The following is a 19,452-nucleotide window of genomic DNA, read 5'->3' on the forward strand; positions in this document are numbered from 1 at the left end:
TGATGCTGCTGTACTTTGTTTTTGTATTCTCTCTTGTATTAACATTAGGAAATAATTCTGTCCGTTGTGGACATATTAAGACATTGGAATAAAGTTAATTTATAATGAATCAAGTGCAAGCATTTGCTCGTACGCGCGTTTATTTTTTGATGATCACATGTCAAGATGCCTGGCATCCCATCTTCAGACAGTTACATATATTCACATGTGGCAAACATTGTTTCTTTTCTAACAGTATTGCAGAATTTTGTAGCAGAAGTTTTTAAGACAGCTGCTGTAAAATGTTGTAAGTAAAGAAACAATGTTCATGATACATAAATAAATGTGAACACCTGTGGATAGGATGAACACAAAATGAATATACTCTCAAAAATATGTTTTGCGGTATAATTTATTGGTATGTCATGTTGGGAAAAGTGTACTGTTCATCTCAGTACATTTCCCATAAATATTAATGTCACACATGCTATACAAGGGCTTGCTGAAAAGTAATGCCTCCAAATAAATTTTTTATTCTGTTCTCGGTGTTGGTTGAGGTATTACATATCATTCGTATTACTCACTTGGCTTTCCTGCTTTGCTGATGCAAGTTGCAACTCTCTGTCACTAGAGGGCCCCAAATTGTAGCATGGCAGTATGTAACGTAACTATATTGGTGCACGACTCACAGAAAACTGACTGCACTAATTCAAAGAGTTTCACACACACACACACACACACACACACACACACACACACACACACACACACACGAGTGCTACGACATCTGCAAACAGCCAGACACCTTCACTGCCATCGATCAACCACCACTCATCTGATTTTTATCTGTTTCCCTAACTTGAAGAATGCCTTTGATGACTTCATTTTGATAGCAATGAAGCAGTGCAAGAAGTGGTGAGGTTGTGGCTTTGTCAATAAAGCACACATTCTACAATGATGGTATCATATCAACAAACTGGCCTCTCAGAAGAAGTGTTCATCGCCGGAGTGATTATGTTGAGAAATAAATATGCAGACATGAATAATAAAGACATAGAATGTTAATAAAGCTTCATACCGTGACATCATTGTGTTGTATTGTAAGGTGCCACATATACTGTTTGTATATGTATACATGTATGTCGTCGTTGTCGTCTCTTCTTGCCCACGTCAATATCAGAGCATGAGAAATGTTTATGTTTGTGTTTACTTATTTGTTGTTGACAACACACAACTACATGGCCATGGTACCACCTGATTACAGAATAGCTAGCTTAATATAGTATAAAGATAGTGGGTTTCGATGCAGCATAATTTAAGTGTGATTTTATTCTTCACTTAATCTTTGAGACTCTAAGAACCAGCTATTCTTAATCAGGCCAAAAACTCGACTTGCAACAAGAGCACTTACAATCAGTCTGTCACAACATTAATAATACGTAAGGCTCTACACCACTATACGAAAATATCACTGTTCATGAAATGTCAAAATTTATGAATAAACTTTATATCTTTCCTTTAATTCAATCAAATGCTTTCAAATATTTATTTCGCATCCACAAATTATTTGCACCTCAGTGTAGAGTGTAAATGTGTTTGAAAAATAGTACACTGTTTCTTCTGATAACCACGTATATGCTTTTGGGTTGTTAGGCTACTTCGATCAGCAGGATTTATATTGGATTTTGAAAATGATCTTTCTATCCAAACTTATGTCCTCCACAATGGCCCACCAACTGTGGGATAACCATCAAATATTCTCTCCGCTTTCGCAATAATTAAAAATTCACATAAATTGTATTTTTACGAGTTTAAAGCAAACCATCGGCGGCGCAAAATCAGTCTCGATGCCGTGTCACACTCGCGATGCTTACTAGCCTGTCACGAAATTGACCTGCATACATCTACAATCAATTCCAAGGTCATAATTTGCCCCATGTGATTGTCTGCAATTGAACTTCATCAACTCAATTGTTTCTCAAATCATAATCACTATTCCCAACACTGACCATTCATAAACGCACAATTAACACACTTTTTCTAAGAGTAAAAGAATGACATCATGTCATCTGCATAGTTATTAAAATATTATTCCAAATGACCTCAAACATTTATCAACATTACATTTTTAACAGTAATCAGGAAAAATATGATTTATTATCGGAAAGTAAAACATAACAGATCGGAAAGCACATGTAACTAAACAACAGCTTTGCATAGTGTCGGGACTTAATCACGCAAAACTATATAAAGAAATGCCCGAAATCTCAATTTCTCCATACCAGCTCACAGACACAAATAAGATATTCAAGACTTCATAGATCAATCCCGACCTGTAATGTTATAGCTTCTTTTATTTAAAAAGCTTAAACAGTTTTCACATAACAAAATTTGGAGACATTACTTTTCAGGATTCCCTCATATTTTTGACCTTATGCTCCAGGAACGTTGTTGTCTCATTGTGCGATGCAACATCTAATTCGCACAAACACTTAACACTAGCTACTGATGCATTTGGTGCGGCACTGTCCCATAAATATGCAGATGGCACAGAACAGTCCATTGAGTCTGCATCAAACACTTTAAATGTGGCACAGTAAAATTACTCTCAAATAGAGAAAGAGGCATTGGCTATCATATACAGCGTCAAGAAGTTTCACGTATCTCTCTATGGTACTAAGTATCACCTGATGGAACACAAGCCCTTATTTGCTATTTGGTCCCCACTTGAAACTTTTTAATAAGATGGTGCAGCAGCTGAAATTGTAGTGATTGTTCCTTACTAACTATAATTATCAGATTCATTACAGACTCAGCACTCAAACATGGACAAGTTTTCCTGCTTTCCGCACGATCCAGATGCCAAGACAGAAAGCACAAAGCACTGACTTTCTACAGACATCAATCAGTGATACACCATCAGTGAATTCCCAGTTACAGCATATGAAGTAGCTTTAGAAACAGACTATGATCTGCTACTCTGCAAGGATGTTCTGTCCTCAGTTCCACCGGTCTCTGTCATCATCAGTATGAGCGATCGTAATCTCTGTTCTACCTAAACCAGACAGAATGGAAAAAATCCAGTCTCACTGATATCCATCTGTTCCAGAATCCTAGAAACATTGTGCTCGCAACTGAAATGAGGTGGCTTGAACACACTGCCCCCTCTACACTAACCAGCACTGATTAAAAAAAAAATTTAAAAAATCGTACCAACAAGAGCTTTTCTCAAATGATTTCCAAAAAGCTACCACACCTATGCTTACTGTAGAAAGTACAATCACATGGAGGTACCAAGCCACACCTGCAACTGGCTTGACAATTTCTTGATAGGTTATCTGGGATGCAGAGTTGTCAGCAAAAGTAGAAATAACTTCAGTTATGCCCCAGGAAGTGTGTTGAGCCCCTCACTGTTCATGTTGTATATTAATGACCTGGCAGACAATGTTAATAGCAACGTCAGTCTTTTTGCAGATGGCACAGTTATATACATGTCCTCTCAAAAGCCCAAATAACCACCTTTCGTAGTGCAGACCTCTGTGAGACATGCATTATGCCTTCCAGAATGACTAGAGCACCCCGGGAATGCCACAAAAACATTCCCATACCATAACTCTCCCTCCTCCAGCTCGAACTCTACTAACAATTGTTGCAGAGTGTTATTTTTCATGTTTCACACTGTACATGCCAATTGCCATCTGTTCAATGGAGCATAAAACTTGATTCATCTGAAAAGACCACTACTGTCACTCAGGGGACAGCCAATTGCAGTATTGGCATGCAATTTCCAGCTCTTTCCATTGACAAACAGAAATCAGCATGAATGCATGGACCAGGCACCTGTTGCGGAGACCCATATGCAGTAATATTTGCTGAGCAGTCATCAGGGAGACACTGTTAATAGCTTCTCAGTTCATCTGTGTCATCTGTGGCCTCTGTTTCAGACTGCATTATTTTGTCATGCGTGGTATACTTTAACTGTGACGGGACACAATCGGTGTACAAACTTGGTCGTATTGGAAATGCTCCCACCCTCAGCCCAAAAGCCAATGACGTGCCTGTTTGGACATCGGATAAATTGCTCCATTTCCACATCACGACAATGAATACACTGTTTTCCACATCCTCCTAACATGCCTTATATACATCCCCTACTGCTAATGCTGCCACCTGCCATCTGTGAGTGGTTACTACACATTGAAGTCGAACATAGACAATTAATGTAACTGGACAGTTTATAATGATACAATGTCTGAAGAAAACTGCAGAAATATTCAATCAGATCTTGTATGATTTCAATGTTGTGCAAAGATTGGCGTCTTTGTTTAATTGTACAGGAACATAAAAATTATGAATGTTACAAAATAGGAAAAAGTAGTATTCTATGACTACAGTCAACTTATATAAATAGTTGGATGGGTATAATAATATGTAGAGTATGAAATGGAATGTGCACATAGGTTCTGTCACATGTAAGGCACATGGCACAGTTTACTTCAGTGCCAGGATGCTGGGAAAATGCAGACATTCTACAAAAGAAATTGCTCACAAATTCCATCTTACAATACCAATGATGTGTGTGGGACCCATACCAATTGGGAAAACCAAGGGATATTCAACACACACTATGTGATCAAAAGTATCCAGACACCCACAAAAACATACATTTTTCATATTAGGTGAATTGTGCAGTCACCTACTGCCAGGTACTCCATATCAGCGACCTCAGTAGTCATTAGACATCATGAGAGAGCAGAATCAGGCACTCTACAGAACTCACGGACTTCGAACGTGGTCAGTTGATTGGGTGTCACTTGTGTCATACACCTGTATGTGAGATTTCTACATCCCTAAACATCCCTAGGTCCACTGTTTCCAATGTGATAGTGAAATGGAAATGTTAAGGAACATGTACAGCACAAAAACGTACAGGCCGACCTCATCAGTTGACTGACAGAGACTGCCGACAGTTGAAGAGGGTTATAATGTGTAGTAGGCAGACATTTATCCAGACCATCACACAGGAATTCGAAACTGCATCAGGATCCACTGCAAGTACTATGACAGTTAGGCGGGAGGTGAGAAAACTAGGATTTCATGGTAGAGTGGCTGCTCATAAGCCATACATCATGCCGGTAAATGTTAAACAATGCCTCGCTTGGTGTAAGGAGCGTAAACCGTGTATGATCGAAAATGTTGTGTGAAATCACGGTACACAATATGGCAACCTGATGGCAGGGTGTAGGTATGGCGAATGCCCGGTGAACCTCATCTACCAGTGTGTGTAGTGCCAACAGTACAATTTAGAGGAGGTGGTGTTACAGTGTGGTCAGGTTTTTCATGGAGGGGGCTTGTATCCCTTGTTGTTTTGCTTGCCACTATCACAGCACAGGCCTACATTGAAGTTTTAAGCACCTTCTTGCTTCCCACTGTTGAAGAGCAATTCGGGGATGGCGACTACATCTTTCAACATGATCGAGCACCTATTCATAGTGCACGGCCTGTGGCAGAGTGGTTACACGACAATAACATCCCTGTAATGGACTGGCTACACAGAGTCATGACCTGAACCCTATAGAACACCTTTGAGATGTTTTGGAATGCTGACTTCATGCCAGGCCTCACCAAATGACATCAATACCTCTCCTCAGTGCAGCACTCCGTAAAGAATGGGCTGCCATTCCCCAAGATATCTTCCAGCACCTGTTTGAATGTATTCCTGCGAGAGTGGAAGCTATCATCAAGGCTAAGGGTCAGCCGACACCATACTGAATTCCAGCATTGCCAATGGAGGGCGCCACGAACTTGTAAGTCATTTTCAGCCAGGTGTCCAGATACTTTTGATCATATGGTGTATACATGGCGCTCCAGAAATGTTGTGACAAACTTTGAGGGGTTGTAGTGTGTGTTCAGAGGAACAAATCAAGGATAGGAACCTGCACCCATAAATGTCATCTGTTGACATTACTGAGTGTTGAAGGTATAGGCACCATTGCTGCCACTAAGCCACTCCTATGGCAGCAAATGTGACTTGTACACCAACGGACCATATGCAGAATGTCTCACAATTTTGTTTGTTGTTCAGTGATTGTGACAAATCACGATGATTGCCAGTGGAGAACATGGAACTACCTGCTGCATAGGAAGGCCTTGTCTCCTACAAAGGCGTTGCTCTGTTGCCTTGATGGATGATGGTTTCTGACATGGGTTTCCATCTTCAGTTTATTTTTGTCCTGGGACCCTATGAAACCCTCAATGTTTTTTTGCATACAGGAGAAAAATAAGCTGCAGATGGTAGCCCACGTCTGAAAGTGTCATCTGCCAGGCAGCAGAGCATGGCATTCATTGGAGACAAAGCCTTTCTATACAATAGCTATCTCCATCTTCTCCACTGGTGGTCGTGGCAGTCAGTCACAATAACTGAATAACAAACAACATTGCGAGACATTTTGTCAACATATAAAGTCACGTTTGTCGCCAAAGGGGTGGCCTAGAGGCAGGCACCAGCACCTACAACTTCTATGCTGTGAAGCGTCATTGGATGATATTTCTAGACAGGGGCTCCTATCCTCGCTTTGTTCCTCAAGACACCATCTACAAGCCCTCTAAGTTTGTCACAACATTTCTGGGACCCTCGTATAAAGAAGGGCGGCACAAATGGACATAGGTCTGTTTGACTCCGATGTAGAGGAATGCTGGATGAGGATGGGCTCTCAGGATGTGCCATATTAAAACTTGTCTCAGTTTCCCAAGTGATTTATTATTTCCAGCTACAGTGTCCCCATTCCTCTCGGTCTGTGTCACCGGGTCCCGAAATACTGAGGACACCACTTTGCTGTATGCAAAATGGCTTGGCGTGGAATGGCTGCCTCAGCAACCTGTGCAGTGCCCTGTGCTGTGTCAGCCTCGTATGGCCACGGAGTTGTGGCGATGTCAGGATTCGCCGGCAGTTAACTCAGCGGTCTTCGCCCTTGCCGCCTCAGCACTACCCGCTGAGAGCTGCAAGGTGCCTGCTGTTTGCCTCCTCACCAGCGTGGCTAAGATCGCGGTGACAACAAGCGCCTGCATTCGAATCTGCAGCCCTCACCTCGGAATGCCTCTGACGTGTGTTGGGAGCCAACGAGACTGCCCGCAGTAGCAAGGCGTGGCGTGGCCTGCCACTGGCTGGCTGCAGACCCAGCTTTGACCTCAGAGGGTCAAACCAATGACCTGCCGTGGACTGGAATGCTGGTGCCCCATCTGCTGCTGCGTGTAGCTAGAGGTGTGACACGCCCCACAGTCCAGGAGAGCTGTCACACTTGAATGCCTTGCTAGTGAACCGGCACCTATTTACATGTGGCTGTGCGCCTCTGTTTTGCTAATGCATCACTCCGAGTCATGTACTCATAACACCTGGGTTGGGCCAGTGGGCCCCTTCTGCCTGTAACTTGCGCCATGCGAACCGCTGCATTTACTCTTTTCAGCGGGTCTACGGCCCTGTGGCCTCCATTCTACTTCACAACCGCTGCTGGTAGCGTAACTTACTGTCAACAGGCCCGTACCTGACTGTAACTTGTGTGCTCAGAAATATTGCACCGAAGCTAACCTTTTCCCATATTCAACGTTGGTGCCACTACACCTAGGAGGGCATCACACGAATGCTGAAGGACTTGAATTGGCAGACTCTTGAACAAAGATGCAAATTATCCTTTGAAAGCTTACTTAAAAAATTTCAAGAACCATTATCAAATAAAGAAGCTACAGGTATTCTTCAGACCCATAGGTATCATCCCTGTAAAGATTGTAAAGTAGAATTAGACTAATTACAGCGTGTTGGACAGAAATCTGGAAACCAGAAATATGACACATTACCGTGCCAAAAATGGTGTAAGAAATCCATTAGCGTTAAACAGCTCCCAGTCATCTTGGAGTGGATGGTTTTCAAGATAATCTTATATTACTCTTCCTGCAAATCAGTAAAAGTTCAGGTAATGATCATGCCCTCTTCTCTCCTAAACAGACCACAAAGACTCAACAACACTGAGATCTGGTGACTGTGGTGGCCAAGCAACATACAAGAATTCATTACCTTAGGGGAATAAACAATGTACGATGGGAATGGTCCTTGAAATGTAAAGGTATAGGCTGTTATTAAACAAAATCTGTGATACCTGAGCAATACCAATGCATGATGTACAAGCAAAGTTGATAAATGTAACGAGCACCTATTGTAACAGTGCTGTGAGATCAATTCAGTTTGTTTGCATACGTTGAACATAATTATAATGATTTGTAACTGAAATGTCACAAAATACAGTTTTCATCCAAAACTACGGTCAATTAACATAAACAAATACTGAAACTCATATTTATAAAATACTTGAGATAAAGCCTATTTGTTATTACTGTTCAATGTAATGAAAAGACCAAGGAAACATGTTAGTAATAAAATAAACTGTGTAATTGCAGAGTTATTTAGTTTTGTAAATTATGTATTATTATAATATTAGATTTTCTATATTTTGGCTACAGAAATGACATTCTTTCAATTTATTCATTATTAGTGATTTTTAGCAATGATTTATGCATCTAAAATACTTTAATTTTTTCCTCAAGCAATGTACAACTTTTACTCGAAATCATCAAAATACCTGTTTAAAAATTAAATAACCATGTTCCAACTGTTAGAAGCTTTACAAACCTCAGCATGAACAGCCAAAGGCAGGTAGTTCTAGCTACGATTTTGTGTGAGTCAGTACTGTATCAGATTTTCAGTTGTGTGTGACGCCATCTTATGATGCAATAAAAGCATTATAAAAGACATTTATATGTTTTGGCTACATCATTTTATACGAGGAGATTAACTAACCTGACCGTATGGTTAATCCAGGATTTAATTTTCATGTGATCAAGCTGCAGCAAACAGATACCCCAAGTCTTCAACATCAGGAACAAAAGAGCTAAGTAACAACATTTGTAGCTTAACAGGGTGGTTATGTTATCAGCTGATCAGACAAAATGTTCATATAACCCCTGGCAGTAATATGACCTTGCAGTGTAACCATGGGGCTTGCAGAAAATCATGATACAGTTGCACACATCACCACCAGACCCCCGACACATGTCACTCTTGGAACATTAACTCTACCAGAAGTTGGAAACAGTGTGAAACAAGACTCAGTCTTGGAACATTAACTCTACCAGAAGTTGGAAACAGTGTGAAACAAGACTCATTTGACCAAATGGCGTTCTTCCACTGCTCCAGAGTCCAGGTTTTATGGCTTTGGAACCATATTTTCCCGTTACAGCATTTGCATCACTGACAAGTAGTTTTGGAATTCCAGCACACCTCGAAATTCCCTGCTTATAGCACTCCCTTTGTGATGTTTTGGTGCTGTCAAGGTTTGCAAGTGCAACATTCAGTTCTGCAATGACTTTTGCGTTAGTGGTCTCCTCAGTTTTTGTTGCAAACCTTTGCAATGACCGTCTGTCATGATCGCTCATCACAGACTTTCATCTACAATGTGACTTAGCAGAAGACCTTTCACTGCCTTCCCTCTATGCAGTATACATCTTCACTATGTGGCCTGTTGGAACACCAAATACTTCAGCTCTTTTGGTTATGGAAGCACCCGCCATGCAAACACCAATAATTTGGTTGTGTTCCAATTCACTTATCTCTAACATAATGCACTCACAACTACACTGATCATGGTTCTGGCCACATCTGACACATATGGAAGACACTGTATAAGTGCCGTTCATGGTCATATACAACAGTACAACTTACAGTCTTGGCTAGCAATCGCATTTACGTTCAAGCGTGCATTTTCAACAGTGTTTCCGTATTTTTGTCCAGTTCCTGTATAGCTGCACATAGATTACAATGTTTTACCACTCTATTTCTGCTTCTAACAATAAGTGATGTTGTTAGACAGTTTGTGCATTATTTTATGTGCAAAAGATCCAGAATATTTTATAAGAGAGCAGTTTAAGATGACTGACAACTGAACTTCATACAGGTTGCCAAACATAATCTTCATGTACATTTGAGATGTCTTATTTTCTGATGAATTCATTACATTATATTTTGAAAAAAAAAAAAAATAAAAATAAAAACTGCTTTATCTCCCTCATTCATGGCAATAAGGTCCATGAGTGATTGTTAACATTTGCTTTTACATTTTATTACAAGACATACAATCAGATTACAATACAATACAATAGTTTCACAAAAACTGACAAGAGGAAAAAAGATACAAAAAGAAATGTGATGTCTTCAAAAACTCGCATATTTCTAAAAAAGTTAAGTGGGCTATGTATAAAAAATATATCTATTAATTTATCAAAGAACAGGACTGATGTGGCAACACTCAAGACATGTCATGTGGAAACATGTTTTGATTTTGTTGCCGCTGTTAGTCAACTTGTCAAAAATTTTATATATAAAATTTTAACTATCAACATGAGTTGTAAGTTACTCAAAATAAGAAAGCAACATATTTGCACATGGTTTCTGCACTTAGAAATGCCTGTTCTACACATTTAATGCCTACATAACATATTTTTATCAAAAATTTAATGTTCAGTTTTTCAGACTTCAATGAGTCTAGCACAAGATTTGGTGCAAAACACTGATTTCCAGCCAATTCTTTAAGACAAACATATAATACAGGTACCAATTAACCATCAAGTCTGATCACAATAATCCCTGTATATAAATGTGTCAAGTGCAGGCATGGACTACACAGTTGCCTCAATATGTGTTTCCCATTTGAATGAAACAACTGTTTTGGCATCATTTCATTTTCAAAATCAGAATGATCTGCATGGTACACATAAGAATCACAGAAACCAGCACTCTCCTCTTTTATTTTTGTAATAAAAGCTTTGGTTGCATTAGCTGAATCAATTCTTTTTCCCTCACATTTTTTGATAAAAATTTTGTTATCTTTGTAGATGCAATATAATACAATACTTTGAGTCAAATAATCTAACTTTGGGAAGCTGTAAATTCATTTGTACATATATAGTTAACAATATTTAAAATCAAGATGGTGCCACTGACACTAAAACTGTTATCTGGCTTCAGAAAGAAAAGCTCAAAGACATTGCTATTATTTCCAGTAATTCTTATGTTGTTCTGCAACATTATTTTCCCACTTACTCTCTTGATGTTCACATCTGACAAAGTGAAATTTGTTGTGAACAGTAGGCATTCCTTAACAACTTTGTTCAACCAATACACCACTGCTTTTTCTTTGCCTAACAAGTAATTTCAGTTTTTTATATTTCTGTAGAATATAGTTGACAAGAACAATAGGCATTCCTACCACCTATATTCTGCCAATACACCGCTGCTTTTTCTTTGCCTCAAGAGGTAATTTCAGGTTTATATTTTTCTTTGAAGATAGTCATAAGTATAGCTACCATCCGTTTCTTTGCTGTTTGTGGATTTGCTGTCTGCAATATCTAGTGTTCCTGCTCATATGTCTGCAGTGTTTAAATGTTTGTCTGAGCATTTACACACTTCATTTCAAATATCACATAATTCACTGATTTTCTGTTGATGGACTCAGTTGGCATCTGTTCATCTGTTGTACATCTCCACAGGAAGCAGTGAAACATTCATAGAATTCACCATCATGTGCACAGTAATATTCAATGCACAGAATATTTTTTTGAAGATAGAACAATGATCAGAAATATGTGTTTCCAAACATTTATCAGAAAGTAAAAAAAAGGGGCTGGTACAAATATTAGATTTGATTTTTAACAAAGCTTTGAAGCAAGATTCCTCTTAAATGATTGTTGTGAAAATAAGATGGCTGTAGTTTCCTGATCACGTACTTTATGCTCACAATTAATAACAACTAGCAGCATTTGGGAGTATCCATTTGCTGAAGCATCAAACCAAGAAATACCCATTTCTGTGATTTTAAAGAGTGCATTGCTAGCTGAAGTTTGACATGTGGATTTAAGGTGACATTAAGTATGAGAGGGAAAAAAATTACCCCATGTTACAATGTGACAAGTCATACCATTCACATGTGAGTGAACAAACAATATATACAACAAAATGATCAAAATTGTAATAGTCTGTTAATTCTTCATTGTAAGCAATCAGACATAACATTCAAATTTGTTCATAAAATGGCAGATAATTTACTGGTTATCACCTAATGGAAGACTTGTGGTCCATTTTTTAATACTAAGATATGACCACCTCACTGAATTGTGTGGCTCCTCCCCACACCATGCTTTAGATAAGTAAATTACACAATGTGAATGTGTATAGGTTTGAAATGATTCACCATTCACAAAACTCTAATTTTGTTGTACAACCTTCACAGAATGACAATACTTCAACCTACCATTTTTAAGGAGCAGATGCAGCACAGGCAATAATTCCTTGTGGTCAGCCTTGTAGTAGAGTAGGTACGAGACAGGACCAGTCACTTTGTAATCTTGCGCGAATACCCCACTTTCGCATTCAATGACCTTCCTTACTAAATGTGGATGGGCATGCATCCACTCCAATAGCAATTCAATCGTTTTCACTCTGCAACAAATGGACATGTCCAGTGCTATCCCAGAACTGCATTATACTCAACATCAAAATGTTAGATATTAAAACAAGAAGCAACAACAATAAATGAGACGAGTGATGGTGATGGTCAAACAATTTCACAGATTGCATCAAATCAAACACTAATTCAGTGAATTGACTGACCACTGATATTTCACTATTATCTTGTTTTATTGTAGGCCCACTATAAATCACAGAATGTAGTGCTCTGTCTTCTACAAAGTAAAAATTTCTAGGAAATTCATAATGGAAGACTGAAATGTGGCATCATTATATTTTAAGTCACAGCTATTAATGCATGATATAGTATCATTGATACAAGGGTGCCCATACCCGGTGGCAAAGGTGGGCTGCATCTCCCACCCCACTGGAAAAGAGAAAAAATATAGTGTAGTCAGCTGTTTTTCTTTCAAGAAAATGACTGAAAAGTTGTTATTGCAAAGGTTTTTAACAGGGTCAGATTTGGAACTTTGTTATGGCTACGTACAAGTTGCCATTTGTCTTCCAAAACATTAAAAATACTTCATACCGACAGGTCTAGGCTCCACCCCATAAACTATGGTGTGGGCACCCTTGCAGTGATTAAAAAGTGTCATTCACTCTATTGAGATGGCGATCACTTTTCCCTTTCCACTGCATAGTCTGCTAAATTAATTTCTCAGTGACATTTGATATTAGTGTGTCAGTCAGCAGTGATAACAAATATGGAAAGAAAATTACATGTAAATAATTAATTTCTCTGCACGTACTTTCATCACGTCATGCACAAAAAATTAAAAAGTGCTTCACAACTGGTACTTTGACACCAAGTACCTTAGACAAAAGTCACAGGGCATTCAATGCACTGGCAAGTCTGTTTGGATGGTGTGCTGGGTCCACCAAACATTATGTATTAATATGTAAGCTGAGACAATATATTTTTCTTTCACTAGCATGGCTGATAAGATGTATCTGACTTTTGCTTATGTTAAGCATACTGCTCAAAATTCCTCGCAGCCAGATCTAATCACACTGGAGCAGTCATTTGATGTGTTGGGCTACACACAATGGCATTACTAGAGAGTTATAAAGTTCTGACAACTTATGTATGAAATCATAGATAGGAAATACAATCTGTACACAAACACTTGATACCTGTTTTGTGGTTCCTCTTTGTGCAATTTTAAATAATTCATTATACCAACTGATTCAACAAGGAAGAACAGATTTCAGTTGTTTAAGACAGACAAACTGTAAAAGATAGAAACACATTGCACATGTAACTGGGCAGAGGAAATTTCAAAGTTTTGACAGAGCTGTGCTATTGTTTGTTTGTAGAAACATGGTGACTACACCACACAAGAAATTATTTTGTTTGTTGGGATTTGCATGAAGTCAATCCATTGTTCAAGTGCAACGTGCATCAGCCATCAATTCAGCTAGAAGTCGCCTCTGCACAAGCAGATTTATGACTGGCATATAAAATTCTTGGAAGTTTGTTGCATGTGCAAAGGGAAAAGCACTGACCAGCGACACATGTCTAATGAAAATGGCAAGTGTATCCAAGATGCATTCACATGGACTCACAAGTCCACAAGACAGGCATGCCAGAAACTTCAACTTCCTCAAACAATAATATGGCATGTTCTGTAAAAAAAGCCTGCATATGAAGCCTTTTAAATTGCAGTTACCGTAGCAATTGCATTCCAGCAACAATAACACAAAGTATGAATTTTACATTTTCGTTCTGCTGGATGTGGCAGAGGACACTTTTTCCAAACAACTCATCTTTTTGGTCAAATCGATGCATGATACCATCCTGCCTCAGCTGCACCTTGAAGTGCGGCATTGTCTTAATAACAACTTCCACAATGTTGAGTTGGGAGAGGTGGACACCAAAATCTCGTCCATTGCTTTAGGTCTCCCAGGTCATCAGACCCTACACCTTACAATTTTTCTCTAAGAGGGCACAAAAAAAAATAGAGTCTGTCTCACACATGGCAGCTATTCTTCAAGAGCTGTAAAACTGAATTGCTGAAACTGTCAATTCAATGAACAGGGACCTCTTTATTCACATGTGGACTGAAATGGACTATCATTTTGATGTTTCTTGAGCAACACCTGGTGCTCGTATTGAGAGTACGGTATACTGCCTGTGGGAACGTAAAACTTCGAACCTTCCTCTATCCAGTGACATGTACAATGTGCCTCTATCTTTCACAGTTTGTAATAAAAAAAAGGACTATTTTCTTTCTTTTTGAATTGCCCCGTTCTTAAAAAGTAAATGTGTATTTCTTATGTTGTGTGGATGCAATTTTATATTGTGAAACCAGACAGAGGTAATGTTATTTTCTGCATTTATTAATAATAGGTAAAATTATGATTTTCTTTGTTAAATCAAATAATTAAATTTTATATTCATGATTATTATTCTGACATTCACATATTCTCATGCATGTAGCCATCATGGTAATGGCTTGGTCTTTTTATAAATACCAAAATGCAAAAAGCGATGTAAATCAAAGAAAATTGACTAATTAAAAATAAACTGTTTACAGTAACAACAGAATTAAATTTTTGTATCAACATTGCAACTAAACATCGCAATCCCCACTCTAGCCTGAGGCAGGTATATATACAAAGCAAGAGGCATAACGTAAGGCTCAAGGCAAAATCTTCTTAAAGAGAAGTTGCAGTGTTAACAATGTACCATGTCACTGGAAGAAATTGGTGGAGATGCTTAAGAATAGAATGCTACAAATGTATTGAGGAGAATGTGAATAAAGCATAAGTGTGGAGAAGTGCAAACAAGTAATGAAATACATTTCCTGGCAAAAAAAGATGAAGCACCCAGAATGGGAGACTGTCTAATATTATTAGAGTCATTGCAAAATCGAAGTCAGAGTTACAGAGAACTTTTGAGGATGAGCCCACTTATCAGCATGTGTTTCACACCCTCTGGCCCATTTGAATGCACTGATTCATTCTGGAAAGGTGTCATACAGCCACTGTATCCTCTCCTGAGGCAAGTTAGCACAGAACTGTTGTAACTGGTCATTGATATTATGGATTCTGGCACTGAGATGGAACTGACATCTGAGTTCATCGCACACACATTATATAGGGGACAGATCTGGAGATCTTGCTGGCCACAGGAGAACCTCACCATCACACGCACAGTTCATAAAGACAAGCACAATGTGTAGATGAGCATTTCCCTGTTGAAAAAGGACACCACAATACTGTATCACGAGAGATAACACAGGGATTCACAATGCCTGTCATGTACCACTGTGATGTAACAGATCCCTCAGTAACAGCCGTGGCCTGAGGTCATGCACAATGGCTACCCACAACATGACACCAAGAATAACAGCACTGTGTTCCACCAAAATACTGGAAGAGTGGGATTTACTCCCAGACACCACCATACTCACCAATGATTGTCATCCAAAATAGTGCAGAAGTGCGATTAATTGCTGAACATATTGTGATACCATTTGTTAGCAATCATTGCTTCCCAGACATGGCAATACTACAAATGCAGCCATTTGCATTGTGTGTTAATGGCAGCCTAAGCATAAAATGCTGATTCCCCAGTCTGGCTGCCGCTAGTCCTCAACCAGTGGTTCAGGATGATACAGAAAGTTGCAGTGAGTTTGTTACTTGTTCTCAGACAGTAGGCACAGATGTAAAAGGGTTGCAATATGCTCAGTATATAATACAGGGTGTTCAAAAAGTCTCTCCGTAGTGCCGTATGATTGTTAGCTGCGCATGCCATATGATTGTTTCTCATGCCTGGGTTACTTCCCTTCAAGTGGACTCTCCCAACATTCCACTGTCTTTTTTTATCTCAGCCAGTGTCAGTAGTATCGTTCGTGTGTGTCGTTACGTGTTGACATGACCATTTAAGTTTAGTTCCTTTGCTCATTTGTTTCATTTCTGTCACTGTTAAAATGCCAACCATTGAAGAATGTGTGTTTTTAGTTGAACACGTGTTCAAAGCTGGTGGTAAACACACAGTTTCAGTTTGTCAAACCTTTAATTCAGTTTTCCCAGAGACAACACTCCCACATCGCAACACTGTGCGAGATTTGACTAACAAATTTCGAAGTACGGGTTCAGTGCCAGATGCACCGAGAAGTGGTCGTCCTGGCATTTTGTCTGAGGATAAATTACTCGATATTTCTGATAAAATGTCCATGAGTCCGAACAAGTCAGTAACAAAACTTGCCCACGAAATCAATGTTAGTGTCGGAATGGCCCACACAGCTGTAAAAAATTAGAACTTTTCCCATACAAAGTGACAGTCGTGCAAGAACTGAAAAATACTGATCATAGCAAGAGACTGCATTACTTTCCATGGTTCAAAAATTTCGTACAACAAAATAGAAGGGTTATTCTTAATGAAACATTTTTCACTGATGAGGCGTGGTTTCATTTGTCCGGGTACATGAACTTGCAAAATTCTCGTATGTGGAGTTCTGAAAATCCATTGTGTATTCATCAGGAACTACTTCATTCTGTGAAAATAGGAATTTGGATTGCAAATTCTAGACGTCGCATTGTGGGTCCCATATTTTTCAACAAAACAATAAATGCACAACGATACTGCAGAGATATTCTGTACCCATTCATAGGAGAACTTGTGTTAAGTGAAATACTGAACGGTTATTTTCAACAAGATGGTACAACTGCACATACAGCTTGTGTTTCAATGTCACTGCTAGCTGACGTTTTTGGTGATCGCATAATTTCACAGGGACTTTGGCCTCCATTATTGCCTGACCTAACACCACATGACTTTTTCTTCTGGGGTGCAGCAAAAGCAACTGTCTATAAAAACTGTCCAAATTTGTAAGTAAAAAGGAATATTCAATAAATTAATAACTTGTATTTCACTGAGCTTCATTTCGGTATATTCACTGCAGCATATAGCACGTGCATCTAACAGTCATATGGCACTGTGGAGAGTCTTTTTGAACACCCCATACTGTGATCCTCCCTTGTGGTGGTCATATGTGGTCAACCAGAACCTTGACAATGACATATTCCCCAAGGTGAAATGTATTTCCAGTTGTCAATGTGGACAATCATCAGCTGTATAATGGAATGACAAAAATGAAACTTTGTGCCCATCTGGGACTCGAACCAGGATTTCCTGCATATCACTAGTGGTCACCTTACCTTAGGCTATGGCTCACAGCCAGACCCAAACTTCCACGTGGTGTCAACCACGTGTCTACAATGTGCACTCATACATTCATTATGTATAATCCTGTACAGGGGAGACATTTTAATTGAAAGTTACTTGCCCAGTGTCCACGGATAAATATGATATTTCATTGCCTGTGTTGTTCAGAAGTACAGTGTGAAGTTCCTTCGCAAGTGCGTGCATGTCTCAACGAACACTTTATCATACTTCTCAACGACACAGACACTGCAATATCAAACATTTCCCCAGTTTCGAGAAGCACTGCATGAGTAGCAAGTCAAAAGTTTCCACCAGCAACAATCTTCTATGGATACTGGCAAGATCACAGTGTGGTAGCCAAGTTGAAACTCTACAAACCTTTGAAATGTCACTATGCTATTCTGTGGCAGAGTATGGATGTTCTTTTTGGTACATGTTAGCATATGCCAAGCAGGTGGCCACAGATCCAATGCAGAATTATAACAGTTTGCTCGAAATCCAGTCCAGTCGAATGGCTTTACCACCTCATAGGATTAGAACCACCTCCTTTCTGAAGAGAAATCGCCACGAATGATGAAAGACAGAAAATGCAGCTGGAGAAAACGCATCCTCTGCATGGGCAAGTACTGTACCCACAATGACTGAAGTCAAGGACGAGTGTCCTTAGAGCATTTATGGCACTCGCAACCATTGCTGAAAAAGCTAGGTTGCAACTATGGCGTGTTACAACCTACATTTTCCCTTGCTGGAAACGGGTTTCAGAAACTCTACCTCCTGGCTATGATGAGTAATGGACAACTTGGAAGCGACTGAACAGCTGAGATCTGGAGTTGGCAGATCAAGGGTTAATTTGGCAATACAGAGCTACATTGATCAATATGCTATTCAGTGTGGCTGTGGGGATGACCAAATTATTCAACATAGGCTTCCATGCCAACTGTGTGCAGCCTCCTGCACAGAAGACGAACTGCATCAAGGATCAGAAAAAAACACTGGAAGTAGGCAAGTTTTGAGCGCACATAAAACAGATGTTAGGTCACATGATTGACTGATAGAATTGTTAGATTTCCTCCTGAGAGATATGATGCCAAATTCTGTCCAACTGGTGCTTTAGATCACCAACATCCGCAAGCAGGGATAGATCTGATGACCTTGCTGGCCAAGGTAGGATTTGGCAAGCATGATGACAAGCAGCAGAAACTCTCCCCCATGTGGGTTGGAATTATCTTGCTGAAATGTAAGCCCAGGATAGCTTGTCATGAAGGGCAACAAAACGGCGTAGAATATCTTAAATGTGCTGCTGTGTTATGTTGTCATTGTAGCACCCTTACAGCACAGCAGTACGTTAATGACATACTGTGGACCATTTTGTTACCATTCATGGCAAGCCATCCTGGGCTTACATTTCAGCAAGATAATGCCTGCCCACATGTGAGAGTTTCTACTGGTTGTCACTGTGACAGCCAAACTCTACCTTGGCCAGGGAGACGACCGAATCTCCACCAAATTGTGAATGTTTTGAGCATTATGAACAGGGCCCCCAACTACCTTGGGATTTTGATGATCTAATGCATTAATTGAACAGAGCTTGGCACAATATCCCTCAGAAGGACATCCAACAACTCTGTCAATCAATGCCATGCCCAACAATTGCTTGCATCGAGGCCAGAGGTGGACCATGCATTATTGACTTGCTCAATACAAGAAGTTCTCTCTCTTGAATAAATCATCC

General features: G+C 39.5%; 1 protein-coding gene across 7 annotated transcripts in view; it reads right to left on the reverse strand.

The window, feature by feature from the left end:
* Positions 1-19,452, reverse strand: part of LOC124551330 (ankyrin repeat and SOCS box protein 3-like) — a 214,884-nt gene that overhangs the window by 41,506 nt on the left and 153,926 nt on the right. For all 7 annotated transcript variants that reach the window (XR_006967816.1, XM_047126348.1, XM_047126350.1 and 4 more), the window contains one exon: positions 12,333-12,520. Coding sequence is in view for 6 of the 7 variants with exons in the window: in XM_047126348.1 (XP_046982304.1) it covers positions 12,333-12,520 (188 nt within the window). In the remaining variant the exon portion in view is untranslated. The remainder of the gene's footprint in view (positions 1-12,332; positions 12,521-19,452) is intronic.

The sequence above is a fragment of the Schistocerca americana genome, chromosome 9 (genome assembly GCF_021461395.2).
Source record: "Schistocerca americana isolate TAMUIC-IGC-003095 chromosome 9, iqSchAmer2.1, whole genome shotgun sequence".
In the NCBI taxonomy this organism is placed as follows: Eukaryota; Metazoa; Arthropoda; class Insecta; order Orthoptera; family Acrididae; genus Schistocerca; species Schistocerca americana.